Source organism: Rhea americana, unplaced genomic scaffold, assembly GCF_003343005.1.
Source record: "Rhea americana isolate MKP2758 unplaced genomic scaffold, rheAme1 scaffold_118, whole genome shotgun sequence".
Classification (NCBI taxonomy): Eukaryota; Metazoa; Chordata; class Aves; order Rheiformes; family Rheidae; genus Rhea; species Rhea americana.
Window position 1 is genome coordinate 2229747 of NW_028185239.1, and position 16661 is coordinate 2246407.

The 16661-nt window shown below is 38.6% G+C and overlaps 1 protein-coding gene across 2 annotated transcripts in view; it reads right to left on the reverse strand.

Annotated features, from left to right (window-relative positions):
• Positions 1-8133: 8133 nt before the first annotated feature.
• ZPLD1 (zona pellucida like domain containing 1) overlaps positions 8134-16661 on the reverse strand; it is a 30297-nt gene continuing 21769 nt past the window's right edge. For both annotated transcript variants that reach the window (XM_085318917.1, XM_085318923.1), the window contains exons 7-12: positions 16009-16106; positions 15270-15350; positions 14272-14443; positions 12777-12885; positions 9604-9633; positions 8134-8312 (exon numbers count right to left, since the gene is read on the reverse strand). In XM_085318917.1, coding sequence (XP_085175043.1) covers positions 8137-8312; positions 9604-9633; positions 12777-12885; positions 14272-14443; positions 15270-15350; positions 16009-16106 — 666 coding nt within the window. In that variant the 3' untranslated portion in view covers positions 8134-8136. The remainder of the gene's footprint in view (positions 8313-9603; positions 9634-12776; positions 12886-14271; positions 14444-15269; positions 15351-16008; positions 16107-16661) is intronic.

Here is a 16661-nt window from a genome sequence, read left to right on the forward strand (position 1 = left end):
AGGGCAGCAAGGAATATCATCAAGACATCAGCTTGAGTAGACTGGATTCATGGGCAAGGTGAACAACCAAGGCACACAGCCTGGAGTCTGTTCAATCTGACAATACAATCTTGTTATGTCTAACCATGGACTGATCCAGAAGCATGGTCTAAATTGGCAGACCAGGAAGCAGCTACCTTAATTACATGACTATCCTCTCTTAAAGCACTTCCTTGCCTCATTCATTACATATTACAACTTCTTCAGTAAAAGAAACAAGGGTCCACAAGGCAATATCCTGCTTCTCATGCATTGCTTTGAAACTATCCTAGTTCAGCAAGACACACACCTTGAAGGGCACTGCAACAATCTCGTCCAGTTGAACAAACAGAGGAATTGGTAGCAACTGTAGGCCACTGTTGCCACTGGTGGATGGGAAACAGATTTCAACAGTGAATTTCACAGTTACTTCCAGGTGACAACACTAAGGCCTCATGGGTTAAATCTCAAGGGCTCTTTAGCACTTGGAGCAATCATGGAGTAAAATCATGAAGCAGGTCCTCTTGGAACACATTCCTGGGTATATAAAGGAGAAGTTGACTGTCAAAAGTCAGCATGGATTTACCTAGGGTAAAACTAACCTGTTTTTTATGATAAAATGACTAGATTTGCGGTTAACTGCAAAGCAGATGTCACTTACCTCCACTTCAGTAAGGTTTTCAAACACTGCCTCCCACAGTATTCTTCTACCCAAATTAAAATGTTACAGTCTGGATAGATAGACAATTGTCTATCTGTCAGACAGACAATTAGGTCACCAATAATTTGGTTGGATGATCAGGCTTAGAGAGCAGTAATTAATGGGTTACACTCTGCCTGGCTGCTGACAACAAGTGGAGTGCCACAGAGGTCTGTCTCGAGACCTGTTCTGTTTAATGTCTTCATCAGTGACCTGGAGGCTGTGACAAAGCACGCTCTCATCAAGCTTGCAAGTGAAACCAGATTTGTGGGATGGGTCAATATGCTTCTGAATGGAAGCRCTATCATTTAGAAGGATCTAAAGAGGCTGGTGGAATGGGCCAGTAGTAACTTTATGAAATTCAACAAGGACAAAGTCCTACATCTGGGTGGGAATAACCCCTCGCAACAATACAAGCTGGGGACTGACTGACTGGGGAGCAGTTCTGCTGAAAAAGACCTGAGCATCTTGGTAGACAGTACGGTGCACAGAGGCCAGTAGCAGGCCCTGGCAACAAAGAATGTCACCCGTGACCTAGGCTGTATTGAAAGGAGCACAGACAGTATTTCAAGGGAAGTGATTATCTCCCTCTACTCAGACCTTGTTAGACCACTTCTAGAATACTATCYGGTTTGGGGCCTTCCAGTACAAGGAAGGCCTGGGTAAACTGGAGCAAGTCCAGCACAGGGTAACGAAGATTGTCTGAGGCTGGATCACTTGTCCTGTGAGGGAAAGAAATTCAGACTGGAGAGTAGAAGGCTTTGGGGACTTAACACACCTAAAGAATTTGCAGATCCCCAACTGAAAAATGCTGAAGAAAGAGTACCATTGTGAAGTCATACCAGTTTCAAGTTCAACAAAATAATTTTTCTCCTTTTGTTTTATATTTTTCCTAATTTATTTTTTCCCTAATTTTTTACTTCTAAAGGAGTAAAAAGAGTACTGGCTGAAACAGGACCATCCTAAAAGCATGTCTGAGATGTTTAACATTATCTAAGTTAAGAGCTTTCTGATTCAAACCACACCCACAAATTCAGCCTGATGGACTCAAGCATCTTTTAATAAATGTCATTAATTTAATAAAGGCTTCCACACTTAAGTTCTTCTCCAATCAGTGTACCAGTGCAGTTGTCTGTGAGTACTGATAAAAGATTTTCCCAGTTAACTGTGCTGAGAATGTCAAAAAGTCAAAGACAAAAAAAAAAGCCTGTTCTTGGTGAGTAAGTGATCTGTACAAGGGGAAACTAACTTTGTCCACTGTTGCAAGCTCAGTAGCAAAGTAGATTACTGAAGGATTATATAGACCTACCTAGTTTATCCTATGGAGTTTACCATACGCACAAAATGCCCTAAGAGGTATACTCAGCCAAGAACAGACATGCAGCTACGGGCCAAATATCCTAAAATGTTATCCAGTCCTGTTACACAACATGGCTACTAGCCTTTGATGCCAGGTGACTGCAGGCAGGGAATAAAGTTTCTCTTCCCTGCAACCTGACAAGTCACTGGTTTTATCAGCTGCTGAGACAGTCCATTCTACAGGGGCTGCCTTCCCCACTGCCCAAGTCCATAGCTCTGCCACTTGCCCCTCTTGCTGATCTGCTTTTGTTTATGGAAAGCAGCAGCAAATTCTCCAAAGAGGGTATGACTCGGTGATCTCCTATCAACTCATTCAACTCCATTAATACATTTAATCAGTGTTCCCACTAGGGTAAGTCTATATGGAGTTTGCACATAGTGGAATAAACTGCTCAGCAATACCAATACGCAGGAACACAAATAAGCAGCAAAAGCATCATCCAGGCTATGTTCTTGCTTTGTCAAATTATAAAGCACATACAGAGTGCTACCACAGTGAGACCCACAGCCTAGGAGGGCTCAGGAAAGGTCCTAGAAGGGCCCCAAGAAACAAAAATGAGTTTGATTGGAAGCAGATGTCCAAACAGGGAATGCCCATTTAGTGCTTCTGGCTGTACTTCTACCCAAACCTCCTATTAGTTACAGTGTTGCGATGGCCATGTGCAATCTACTGGTACATGTTTGGAGGGGAGATGAATCTCTGTAGACATTACTCCACCACATAACACTGACTCAGCTCTGTAGCCCCTGACATCCGTAAGCAAGGCTTGACTCCACGAATGAGCTGCTGTGACAAGTCACTCCCTCCAGAAACAATACAAGCCCACATACGATACATACATGGTGAATGTATGCACACGTATTTTGCTGTAATACCCAATATAATTCCACGTCTGCTCTAATTCCAAGTCTGAACTAAGTCACGGTCACTGATGCTCCAAACGCATCATCCAGTCCAGAGCCCACACTGAATTTTTGCCTTTCTGTTCATTTGCCATTAACATTCCAATTAACAGAATTATTATTTTTATTCACTACTATTTGGAGAGAAAAAAAAAATCAGGTATATCTGCTATATAAAGTAACGTGTGATAATACTGAGTACAATTCACTGAATTCCCCTGATTAATGTAAAAATTCTTCGTTTTCTGAACAGCTTAAAACAAACAAACAAACAAAAAACTATTTATGCCTGTCCCTCAAAGCAGCTGCTGCGCAGACAGATGTTACCACCTGCTAAGAATAATAAAACTGACTAAATGGAGGCAGACCTCAATTTGAATTAGGAGACAGAGGATAAAAGTGCTCAGGGGAAAACAGTCACAAAAGCGAGCAGATTTTGCCTTACCCATTCTGAAGTGTAGCTGCAATGGACATCATTCAGCCTCTTCATGTTGACAGGAGATTATTTAGTACGTTGCTGGCAGGAACACACAGCCTCTCCTGATTCATTCTCCATTCCAGGGAAATTGGTTGAAAACATGCTGAAGCAAACCTTTTTCATGTTTATGCAAAATAAGCATATTTGATAAATGCACCTCAGAGACCTAGGTTTTAAACATAAATAAGCCAGTTCAGGATGTATACAGAGTTTGACGTCTGCTCACACTAGAATACAGTATTTCTAGAATACCAAAAATCTTGTCAACCACTCAAGATTTCTTCTTTTATCTGGAGACTGCAAGTTAACTTGCAAAACATTGGAGTTATTATTAAGTGGTATTTCCTGGTCAAAAGGACTGATGTTGGCCCTGGTTTAGCACAGAGCACTTTCCACACTATGCCATGCAGCCCAAAAGTGTGGGCTACAAATATACTATCAGCATTTCCAATCTCGCTGGCTGGCAGCTCTCTTCGGTTTGCCAGCAGTAACTAGTTTACTCTCTCACAAGGTAAATCACTTGGCRAAAACGCAAAGTGTAATTGAGAAGTGTTGTTCATCTGTCTGAGGAACGTGCTTCCTAACTGTACAAACAAGTTAATGTCTAGAAAAGAGTTACTTACTAACTAGTAAATAATGGAAGAGTTATGCAAACTTTTCAAAACAGACACCGYGGCAAAGAGTGATGATACAACTCTGAAACTACCAGTGTGTTAAATGGGCCAGTCCAGTCACTAATGAATCTGTAGAGCTGTTTTCTGCTCTCCCTTCCTCATCCATCACATTACTAGGAAAAAAAAAAATGTGCTTCTGCCTGAAAAGCATTTGAAAGGTCCAAATAGCATTGAAATAAAGATTGGGTGTAACCTGAGGAAGGATTTATCTGCCACAGTTGGAACACTTCCCAGTTTATCACGATACTCCTGTCTGTCCCTCCTCCAGATGAAGAGTAGCTTAACTAGCCAAGGCTGCTTCTTACTGAGTATTTGTGAAGCCTAAGAGATATCAAAATACTAAGAGTAAGAAACATCATCTGCCAAATGAAGTGGGAAACATGATTTACTTTCAGCTCCCCTTGCCAAGGCCTATTTGTCAAACATCAGCTCAATTTATCCAGAACAGTGGTGTGTGTAGCTCCAGCTGGATATGCTATTTATTTCCTCCACAGACAGAAGACAAGGAAGTGTTTTCATCTCTCTATAGATTTTTTAAGTTCTCTTGGATTTAGACCTAAGCTTAGAGTCTGGTTTGGTTTCTTTTCTGCATTTTGGTTCACTGACCTGAGAGCCTTTAAGCACGCTGTGCTTACTAGCACCTGGCACATCTAACCTCCGCACAAATACAGCTTTTAAACATAGCTAATGGCCAACTCAATACAATTGGTTTTATTAGCAGAGCCAGTATTCTTTTAGTACTTTAATTTCACTTGAAATCTATCAGATTCCCATTACATACTTGACCAGAGTTTCTTCACAGATCTGTTAAAAATTTGGCATCTCGRGTGCCAGGAGTCTCTTCTTGCTGTATGTAGCTTATGCTTTCAAGTCATGCCCCCTTGCCTTCTGACCTAAGCTTCTGCCCTTCAAAAAGTAGCATGCAGCCTTTATGCACTTTCACTCCACACCTAACTTAACCTATTTCTGGAAACTGGTCACAGCGGTGAGGCCACAAGCTGTGGCCTCCATGAGGTCCCTAATGCCTGTAAACTTCTTTCAAACAAACCAGGGTAGAGATGTTTCCACAAATATAACCACTTCCCATAAAAAACATTCCTAAAGTATCCCCATGCCAAATTTGTGAATGATTAAGCCTGTTTTTACATAGCACTTTGCACCTGTGAATCCACAACAAATATTTATCTCATTTAATGAATGATCAAGACAAAGATATTCTATCCATAACAAGCTCAGTCATGGCTCCTACAGCTGACTGTAGGAACCTTGTTCACTAATTTAACCGCTGTGGGAGCACCCTTTTGCACCTAACACAATTTTTGCCTGAGGAAAAGTTATACAAGCAACACGGGATAACATTCTAGCTCTTAACACAACAGACCACTTTTGAAATTTTAACTAACACAGGAAAAACATTTTGAATATTACTTTAAAAAAAAATGTTATCCAATAATAACAGGCCATTCAAGACTAAAAATTTGACAGGCAAGTCTTTGTTAATTACTGGAAACTACTTCTTTCTATACAAAGGCATCAGACTCTTTTTCCAGAAAATCAAGCTGAAGTAGAGCTTGCAGTAGGACAAGTATGATGCTATATGACAGCTTTTATTTTTCTTTTTTTTTTGCAGCAGCAGCAGCAGCATTCATCTTTTTTTTTTTCCCTGTGATCTTAACCAAAATATAAGGCTGTTTAGAAGATTAGAAAACATGCTCTGTAGAAGATGAACTGCTTAGATTATCAGAGGACAACACATGAATTAGCACAGTCTAAGCATCTTTAGGTGGAAACAAATCAGAGATTTCTTTTAGAAAAGGAGTCTCTTTAGTCTCACAGACAAAGACACAACAGTTTCTAATGGCTGCAAAACAAAGCTGGGCATCTTCAGGGTTAGAAACAGACTAGCAAAGTACTAAAGACAGTAATCAACTGCTGGAACAGCTTACTAAGGATGGCAGTGGCATCTCCATCACTGGAAACTTTCAACTAATGCTACTAGTTATGAAGTGGAAATTACATTTATGGAATTTCTGTGAGTTGTCTTTATGAGTATGTTACAGTAGATTATCTGACTTTATGTATATCCAGACCTTGATGCAAGTCTCTAGAGTTTTTCATCACCCTTTGAGGACCAGACCAGTAAAGCCACACCTGCATTAATTTATCCTGGATGCTGAAAGCTCTTACCAAATTGTAACTTAAATAAGCATGTCTAGTTTTCATCTTCGCAGGAGGAGGTCACTGAAAGCAAATATAAAACTGCAGCAGTTTGAAAGGGAAAATAATCAGACAAAACATTCATTCTGAAGTGTTTCAAATAATTTTTATTAAACAATCAGGTTTTACATGTCATCAGACCTAAACCCTGAAGTGCAAAAAATGTTTCTGAGGTATTAAGACTGGAGAAAAACAGGCACAGTATTGGTTGTTAGGGGTACCAGACTATAGCACAGTGGATGTTCTGYGAACAACAGGCCTTTATATAGCATTTTCAGGATCAGAGAAAACTAAGAACAAGTTTGTATTCATCTTTAGTCTTGAAAGCCAAAGCGACCTGATCATTAGCCAGTTGTATCACATGAACAAAAACAGACATGATTAACACAGGGTAATGATAAATATTAATGAGGTGTTTCTGGACCAATAGGTACAGTACATGAAAATGGAATTCTGAATTAACTGCAGAATTTGTGACCAAAATCCCAACTGCCTATCCAGTCCAGCTTACTATATGTTGTGCCTGCTGTGGCTTCCCTAGTATCAGCCTTTTTTTGTCTATTCCAAGCAACTTCACATGGTCACTCATACACAATTCAGGTAAGTCTGAGGTTTCTCTGATTAGCTAGAGTCAATAGACTGGTACTGCTTGTAAGCCTGTTACTCTTCTAGTTGCCCCACTTTCCCTCATCCACGCAATGGAGATATTCCAATGGGAAGTATCTGCTGAAGTGTTCATCTACAACTCTTCAAGTAAATAATGGAAAGCCTAATTTGAGAACTTTGAAATTCATGCAGAAAATTGTCCCTTACAAATGAGAATGTCAGAGAGTTTTACTCAAAATAACTGCCAAATTGGGCTCCAAAAATAATTTTGAATGAGGAAGGTTTTGGCATTATTTGATTTATTTGTTCAAGGAGGGGAAGAAAAATGGGTCACTCTCTCTTTTCTTCCACTTGGAACAATTCATAGGGGTAGAATTTAACTGGAAGATACAGCAGTTTTGACTGTGTGCAGAACTAACTTTCTGCTGAACCTTAGTTAGGTTTAAAGCTGTCCCTCATATTCTCAATGATTTTAGTAGAAAAGTTTTTCCATCTCAATAAAAACTGCAGCATAGTTCCCTGGGACTAAGTGCAATTTATCCTAAAACACTTGATTCAGAAGGATACTCAGCCAAATTCTGCCCTGGCTTACTTCATGGGCTATAACCAAAATTCAGTGGAAGACATAAGAAAAAAATTCCAAATAAGTAATAAGCAAAAGTCATTCATTATTCTAAGCCTCCCTCTGGTTCTTTTTAGTCAATATCAAGGAGAAAAGTTCCTCCTGAGCCCACAGTTGTTTTTCAGATTTGCGGTGCAAATCGTGATAAAATAAAAGTGCCCCGTATCTTACTGAGCATGTATGAACTTACAAACGCTTCCAAATGCATCAGGTTTTGCTTAAGAATGGCATACTTCGAGAAGTTCTCATCTTAACCATCTTCAGCTTTAATACCTTACTGAGTAGCTGGAGATGCAAGTTTTATTGTCAGCACACCCATGGGCATAATGTCATATAGTCTGATTACAAACAATTGAGATTTTCATAATATCCTAGAATTGTTACCAATATCATTGCTGCTTATCTATACAACTATGTCTAGCAAGTCTACAAATAAAGAGTATGTGGAATAGAAGCTGGATATAGCCAGAATCTTGCCTTGTTGTTACTTTTTAATGGAAGTATATTTCACAGACAAGAAAGGCAACCCCAGAGAAAAAGTGCAAGTAAATCACCACTTTCAGTTGAAAACTGGGTTTCGGATGCCACTCAAAACTGAGGTGTTGGGCCATTTTCTGCGCAGAAGAGTTAAGGAACATATGAAAAAAAAAATGCTTGTGATTCCTAGGATGACCACACCTGAAATCAGTGTGCTGGTGACTGCATTCAGCTGGAAAGGAGGTCCATTTGGATGAGCTGCATGAAGAACAAAAATGCACAGGTAAGTCTGGTTAGAATCTTTCAGCAGTGCCAAATACTATTGTCTGCCCATTACAGAATGTTAGATACAGAATAATTACAAGTAGGAACGAAAGCTGAGCTGCAAAATGAGTATCTGTAGTATTATCTAAGTATAAGTAAGCATAGAGAATAGCTGTTTGTTCTTTCAATACCCATCATGCTGGGGATAAACACAGTAAAGGCACTACTAAGGCATAATCCCTCATACTTGGTGACTGACCTTGCCACATGCTATTTAAGGCAAGACTATTACTGTTCAAAAACTATTAAGGCAGACGTATAAGGACTTGCAGCCTACAAGTTAATGGAAGAATTTCTCCCCTGATATCCTGCTTAGCCACAATTCAGTCTAAAGCATATAAAGATCCTTAGCAGGTGTTTCTAGTATCAGACATCTAAGCTACTCTAGGCTTTTCTGGGCCCCTTCACAGAAGGTCCCTGGCAGAAAGGAGAGGTAGCTGCTTCTATGGAGCCTGCACAGTTGACTGAGCAGAACAGATAGCTACTTGACTCCAAGGACAGGGTAGGTTGCTTATGCCAGTGGGTCCCACTCTGAGCAAGAAAGAAGTGAGATGGCCCAATGGACCTCACCCCTGCTTACTTAAATTTGATYGTCTTTTCCTAGCCATTAGCTACTGATCTTTAATAGCAGAGAACAGTAACAGAGGGACTGAAACAATTCCTCCAGGTGACCAAAGGAGAATCGCCCTAAACTTCAGAGACCCTTTGCAGGCTGTCTTCTTCATCACCCTAGCAGAGATAATGATTTCTATCCAAGCTCCTCCATAGACTGTTCATGTGGTTAAATGCCAAGAAAATAGCAGCTGAAGCAGGTTTTTTTCACTTTGAGCTGTGAATCAAGCTGGACAGCACCATAATTACCATTTTGCTGTTCAACTCTTCTGTTGCATGAACAGATTTTACTGCTTATACTTGTGATTTTGCTCCTGGCAGCTGCAACGTTCCCTCACACTCATATGTCAGAGTAGTGGATTTTCATTTCAATTCCATTGTATGGATTAGAAGTTGGTTGGGCCAGGTACACAAACTAAATTGAGCATTCCAGATTCACCAATTGCTTTCTTTATAGCATGTCAGCATGTACTCATTTAAATGACTAAAACAAGCCAAAAAGAAAAAGCATTCCAGCTCAGTGCATACTGAGCCTAAATGGTTTACCTACCCAGTTCTATTGCACTCACATAAACCCTCTCTTTTGTATTTCTTGGAATTCTGATTAACTTACCAAGCTGTGAATTGTTGGTTGGTGTCTCATCTGTTTAAAATACAAAAATGGGTAAATTATATTTTACAAACACCTCTGCCTATCTCCTCCCCACCTCAAACTCTAAAGTCAGTAGCCCTAGCTTTATTTTCAAWGCACATCAGCTATATTTACAACACTGACCAGTAGCTGTTAAAATGTCCAGCAGAAACAGGACAGCAACACTAATTACAAGAAGCTTCTTAATTTTTAATGTGAGCACACCAATATAAAGCCATGTAGTATTCTGAGGTAACTCTTCCYCTCCCACCCCACCACGCACGCACGCACACTTAGCACAGGAACCACTTACTTGAAAAGGTTCCCAATTCTATTCTGTCCCTTTTAATAAAAATACAATCATAAGTATGATATTACATGTAAGTTCCTTTATAAGGAAAGTAAGTTCCCGATAACTGTATTACAGGATAATCTGTATAGACAAAATATTTTAACCTGAATTTTTCAAATAAAAATGCATTACTGACAAAAAAAATGTTTACAAAAATGCCCTCTCACCACACATACTTTTTCCTTGACAGTAATACAGTGAAATTATATTCAGGGACACACTTTTATTTCATCCTCAGTTTTTGCTTACTTACCACTGTCCATCTCAAAACTATACTTCTTCTCATTGTTTTTGCTTTTTGTGTGTGTTCAACTCCTAAGTACAGCTCACATATGCATTTATTTTGAGCACTTGTCTTATATTTTTAAGTGAGATATCCATCAAAAGCTACACAATTTCACCTTCACAAGCAGGTACTTGCTTTGTTTCCATACCCAGACACTAGAACATTTTCTTCTGTGTATTTYTCCTGCAATGACTTATTTTAGATTAAGCAACAAGAATAATATTTCTCTGAAAAGAACTCAGTGTTAGAAACCAGAGCTCAGAAATACACAGGAGAAGGACAGTGTCATCTGTAGTAGTGCACTGAGCACTTCTCAGTTCCTATCAAGGTAATTACATAAACAGCTTTGTTACCAGAACAACTGGAGACCAGAATAACGGGCAAAGCTGCCTAACTCAAGTTGCCTCTGCAGAGGCATTGAAATGCATGRGACCAGCCCTGTGAGTGATGCAACACCAATCTAAATGTGGCAAGTGAAGGACCACACATTCATGCAAATGCAGCCACATAACTTGGTCACTCAGGTGGAGCAGGCCTTATCAGCTCTGCACAAATGTAGCTGTACTAAAACTGGACCACTGTTGGCCTTGAAAATAGCATAACTACCTCCATGCAGCACTGCTCCAGAGATGGCGAGTCCTCCCAGAGCAAGCCAGCACTGTATCCATGGCATACATCATCCACRGCATGCATCATCCACAAACCTGTTAGCTCCAATCAACCTGAAGTTCTCATAATCTGCATCCTTTTCTATGCTTGACAATAGTACACACGCACTTCAAACTATTAATGAATGTGTTTTCAAAATGTGACGGGACAGTGGGAGGAAATACTAATTCCTTCTTTTTGCTCTAGAAAGAGAAGTGAAATACAAGTCAGATTAAGTGACTTGCCCAATTCCACTCAGGAAACTTCTAGTGGAGTTCAGAATTGAATCTCAGCTTTTTGAAGCCCTGCCTGTCAAGTCATGMTTCTATTAGCAGGAGTGAGATGCTCCAAAAACATCCCATTTAGAAGTCTCTCTAAGTCTATAAAAACATTAGCTACATATCTCAAATAAGAGACACTTCAAAAATGATTACTTTCCCTTTTCAGCCCTATTCATGTTTCACTAAAAATCACACAACAGTTGTCAACAAATTTATGTACAAAATAGTCTACTCTTACTTTGGGATCACTACAAATTCCTGGACAGATCTTGGTTTGCTTGAAATTATGCAGTATTAAAAGGTTATTGACCTTTTTTTTTTTTATTTGTAAAAACAGAACTTACAGCATTTGAACCATAAGTTGTATTACTTAATAGGGACTGCTTAGATAACAAGCTTTATCTTGTTTCCATTCGTTGACTAAGGCAGCATTTCTCTAACATAAATGTTTGCCTGGGCAAATTTGTCATTCATTTCCCATAAGTACTCACACATGCAGCTTTGAAGTTTTTTACTTTTTTGCTGACTAATCAGATGACAAGAGCAAGGGCACTCAATTGGGGCCATRTATAAAGCAGAAAAAAAAATATGTTCCAATTGCAGAAATGCTGATTATTATTCAGTGTATTCAGGTTTTTTAAATGGTCTCCCACTAGATGGTTCCTTACTCTGACAGGTCATTTTTGTCTTTGTATATGTGGGGGCAACCACATTGCATGTAAAAGAGGAAGGATTTTATTCTCAAGGTGTTTCAGTTATTTTTCCTATATGAGATTCAGTTCTGGTCTCTCTAAATCTGAAACTGCTGAAAGATATGCTTATCTTTAAGTAAACTTTTTTTTATGCTTTATCTTCATTATGTTGTCAACAGTGGTCACAACTATTTTTCAGAGACTGCAGGCTACTCTCAGAATTTCTTTTCTTATATCTCTAGGAATAAAAATGTAAACCCATGGAGTTTCACCCTAAATCTAAAAGAAATCAGATTTTGACCTGTTTTGTTTAAAAATAGAGAGCATTTGTCCTATTTCTTTCTCTATAGCTGAAGCCTACCCATAGTATGTATTAGCTTTATGCAGCACTGAAAACCCCTAAGATGATACTGGAAGAGACAGCAAACAGAAAGTGACAGTGAATATTCATTACCTGCCAAATCATTTATTTTTTTCACATCTCCAATCTGATCTCAGAATTTAAATTGAGATGTGTACATGGTACCTTAAATTCCGTATTCCTCAGTGAAATCTGACAAGAAGGATGTCAGCTCACTGAGTTCAGATTTTTATAAYGGCCTTACATGCTTAACTGTATCCCGCAGTGATTCTACTAGGAGTAGGGAAGAACTATGTGAGGGCCAAACACAAATATTAGCTAAGAAGTTCTACCAAAGACTCCAATAGTATTAAAAAAAGTACCCAGTCCCTCCCTGCCCTCCTCCCTTAAAACAGCCTCCACCAGCTGCAAAATACCCAGCAAACTCATGGAGAATCCAGCCTCTGAATCACTGMAAATTCTCATTAAACTGCCAAGCATTTTTTCAGGTTTTTGAAATTCCTGCAGTATATTGAAAAAGTTCACTTATTCCTACCACTCCTTGTAATGATGGGGCCAGCAGAGATTACAGCATTTCCAGAGGTGCTCTGAGGGCTCCCAGTTGTTCTCCTGCCAGCATCTCTTCTTTCTCTATTACTGCAAATCTGAGCAATGAATCAAAACAATCACAGTTTCAGAGTAGAATGGAATTATTGCCCTTCTGTGCTTCTAGTTTTAATGTAAGTTCTTTTATAAGCAATACTACAACTTCGATTTTATTTCTTAGTATGCATTAAATTACTTTACAACAAAAACAGCTGCAACATTCCCTAGAAGTGCATCTTGTAAATGTCTGGCTTCCAGTTGTATTTTGCCTCATTTCATTTACAGATTTGCACTGCTGTCATGTACAAGATCCATCTGATARTACACTAAATTTTCAGCAGCTAATTTCCCAAAGCTTTGTTTATAGTCAGTTTTCCCAGTAAATGTTTTTTGCTTGACTAGGGATAGAGAAGATGCTATTATCCCTATTCTAATAAACTTTTCAAGTTAAAGTTCACATATTTTCCAGGAAGTTTTAAAGAGCAACAAAGCAATGGCCCATATCAAAATGATCCCCAGCACTGTATCATCTGGAACCCATCTTTAATTAACATTTCTAACTTTTTCATCTATCTTAATCTTGGACACTGAAATAAGACCATTTATCTAATTACAAAATCTTCAGAACATAAGTTCAATAGAAACAATAAATTACTTAAACATAAAAGTATAAAATAACATACAAAATGCCAAAAGCATAACAAAGTGGTAATATCTTAAAATTCTAAATGAAAAGTCATTCAGTAGGAAATGATACTACATTCTGACGACATCAACTCTGACTATTCCATATTTATTCAAAAGTTTTGATTTCCCAAATATATTTGTTGATCCCAATGTTCCTAAAATGAAGTAATTTTTGAACTGACACAGCCTCGTGAACTTTTAAGTTCAACAAAAGAACTATTTCTAAACTATAAGGAAGACTGTAATGAACTATAGGGAAGCTGATGAAAAATTTTCTTCACTATCAGAAATACTTTCAAATTCTCCTTGTCAGCATTATAACACTTAGGACACCTTTAATTTTTCCATAATCAGTAATTTCCATTATTCTAACATTTATATTCAAACGCAGTGATTGTGGATACCTTGTTTTTCAGATGCTATGCTAAGAATATCAGCTCTTGAGCTACCTCAGAGTGATTACTTTTAATAACAAATTAAGGACCAAAATGTGAAAATATCTTTTCTCCCATGCTCAACGACCTGTGCTTTGCAGGTCTGGTATTATTCTACCTGTGGATAATAATATGCATTGCCATAATCTTCATCAGTTGTTTTACATGCTTTCAGACACAAGACAGACATCCCTACTCCAGACTCCAAAAGTCATCTTYCTTTTGTTCAACCAAGCAGCCTCTGCATTTGGTTGTAAAATAATTCCAAAGTGTGTCTATTTCATATCCAGATAACTAACAGGAACTTCCAACCACTCAACTTACTGGCACAAGAAAGGGACAGTCATCTGCTCTGCACAGCTTTGTCACACAGTGAAGGAAGACTGTAGACATCTTCTGGTTCTTGTGCTTCACAAAGCGGAACACCTCAAAGGAAAATCGGCCCATTTGGCTCTTGCCATTTTCAATTATAGTTGTCTGTGGGTCCTTGTCACAGCTAATTTTTGTAGAGAAGATTAAAACTAGGATGAGCACTTGTATCGTCACTTTTTGAAGCCAGTAGCTGAGAGTAAGGTAATTTACACAGCAAATTCAATGTCTTAGCCCCACAGAAAAGAACAGAGAGCCATAACACTCTATATGGGCAGTCATGGATCATACGGTTTAGGTTGTACAATACCTGCTGAAATGCATTGCAACAGAACAGTCCAGTTTTGTTTTGCAACATCACAGATATTACCAAGGAACCATTTAATTCCAGTGACTAAGGTAATCTGAGACCTGAAGCAAAAAGTAATCAATATGCTAACTGGTATAGAGAGGTAATCCCAAATGAAGTGGTACCTGCAGGAACTGTCACTGATGAGATTTAAACTGAGATAACGTCAACATGCTATTTATGCTTTCAATTCCAATTCAAGGAAATATGTTATTACTGAAAGTAGCAGCAACAGCATACGTTTATCTTTAAACATTTAYTTATATGTTTTCCTGAATTGGGTTCTACGATGTTTTATACGATTGTCATTCACTGCAAGGGTACCTACCTACCTGCCTTTAGCAAAATAAATGTTAAATTTAGCCATTTAGTTTGGAGGTTCCTAGGGACTCTACTAGATCTRTTTTAGAGGTATGTTTCACCACTTTCATAATTCTCATGACTGTGCACTTGTTTCTGATGTGTATGTTCACAAACAGGGTAAGTTCTGACATGTTATCTGTAAGCACAATCTCTCAATTAATATTGCTTAGATTTCCAAATAGTTTAGAACAACAAAGAGATCCACAACTGTGATTTTAAAGTGTGTTTGCACAAGATCTACCTGAAAAAAAGATCGTATCGAAGATCGTCACTAGGATTACCAGATGGTGTGGTGTAACAGTAGTCCATCAAAACATTCCACCTGCACAAGAAGCAAAGTGATAAATAATCAGGGAAYAGATAATTGTAAGAGAAGGGACAGAGAGTCAGAGAGAAAAGACTAAAACACAGTAGAGGCAGGTATACAAACTGATAATGCAGTCTGTTACACTGAAGCCAAGTTATTATATTTAACAAGTCATCCTGCATTCCCACCATATCATCTGTTTTTATCTCTGACTTACAAAACTAAGCAGCATATACTACAGTAGCAGAATGATATAAATCAAGTAATCTAGTTTCATGCAAGCCAAACATTATACAGAACTTCCTRCCAATCTATTTGTTATCTACCTCCTTACAGAAGTCACGACCGCATAGCACCAGAAATAACCTGCTTTTAAAAGCTCATGAGTTTCTTATTTGATCTCAAGGAGAATCTCTCTTAAAGAACAGGAATATGAGGTTTAAAGCACAGTTCAGGAAAACGTGTGGAGGATATAAGGATAGCAGCAAGTCATGCATTCAGCTTGAAGTACAAGATTTCCTTTGGCCAAGAGGAACAATTATCAAAATGCAAACCACCCTTTTAATCTACAAAAGGCTATGAGGAAAAACAGTTGCTTATAAATTGGAGAATAAATTTACAATCTCAAGAGCTTAAAATCTGGCAAGGCAAGAAATAACATCCTTTATGGTACCTGCCATCAAGGTTGGTTGCTCTCACAGCTGCATATATTTTGGTTTTCAAAGGTAAACCTGTACTTGGGATATGGAGCTGCTGGCTGTAGGTTGAATCCTGAAAAAYAAACATTGCCTCAGTGTACCAGAAATCCCACTGTGACAACTGAGAGGTACCTTTCCTTATTTATAAACTGAACCTCCATTTTTTTTKGATTTTTTCTTTATAGGACTGTCATTTACTTTGTCCTCTTTAATGCGAAGAAGCAAAGAACAGTGAGGGCATTTCCTTGCAAGTTTGTCTGTAAAGATCATTATCATCTGACCGGCCTTATCCTACACAACTACTTTGGAGAATCTGTCTATTTACGATTTCATGAAGTGGTTTCATCACTGATTAAGAAAAAGTACCCTTCACAAAGAGGTCATTACAAGGTAGTACCTCAGTATGTCCCCCACTGCCTAACACAGCAGCTGATGCATTTTCTAAAGGAGTGGCTTGACTGGGCTGACACATTGAGCCCTTTGCCAGAAAAGACTGTTATAGTCCTTTGGTTTAGTGAAGACTGCAATGCCTCTGCAGTTTCATATATCTCAACCTGTAGAATACCCATATTCTGACAGCTGAAATGTAGCTTTCATGAAAATTGGCTTGTTGAAGRTTTTAAGTAAC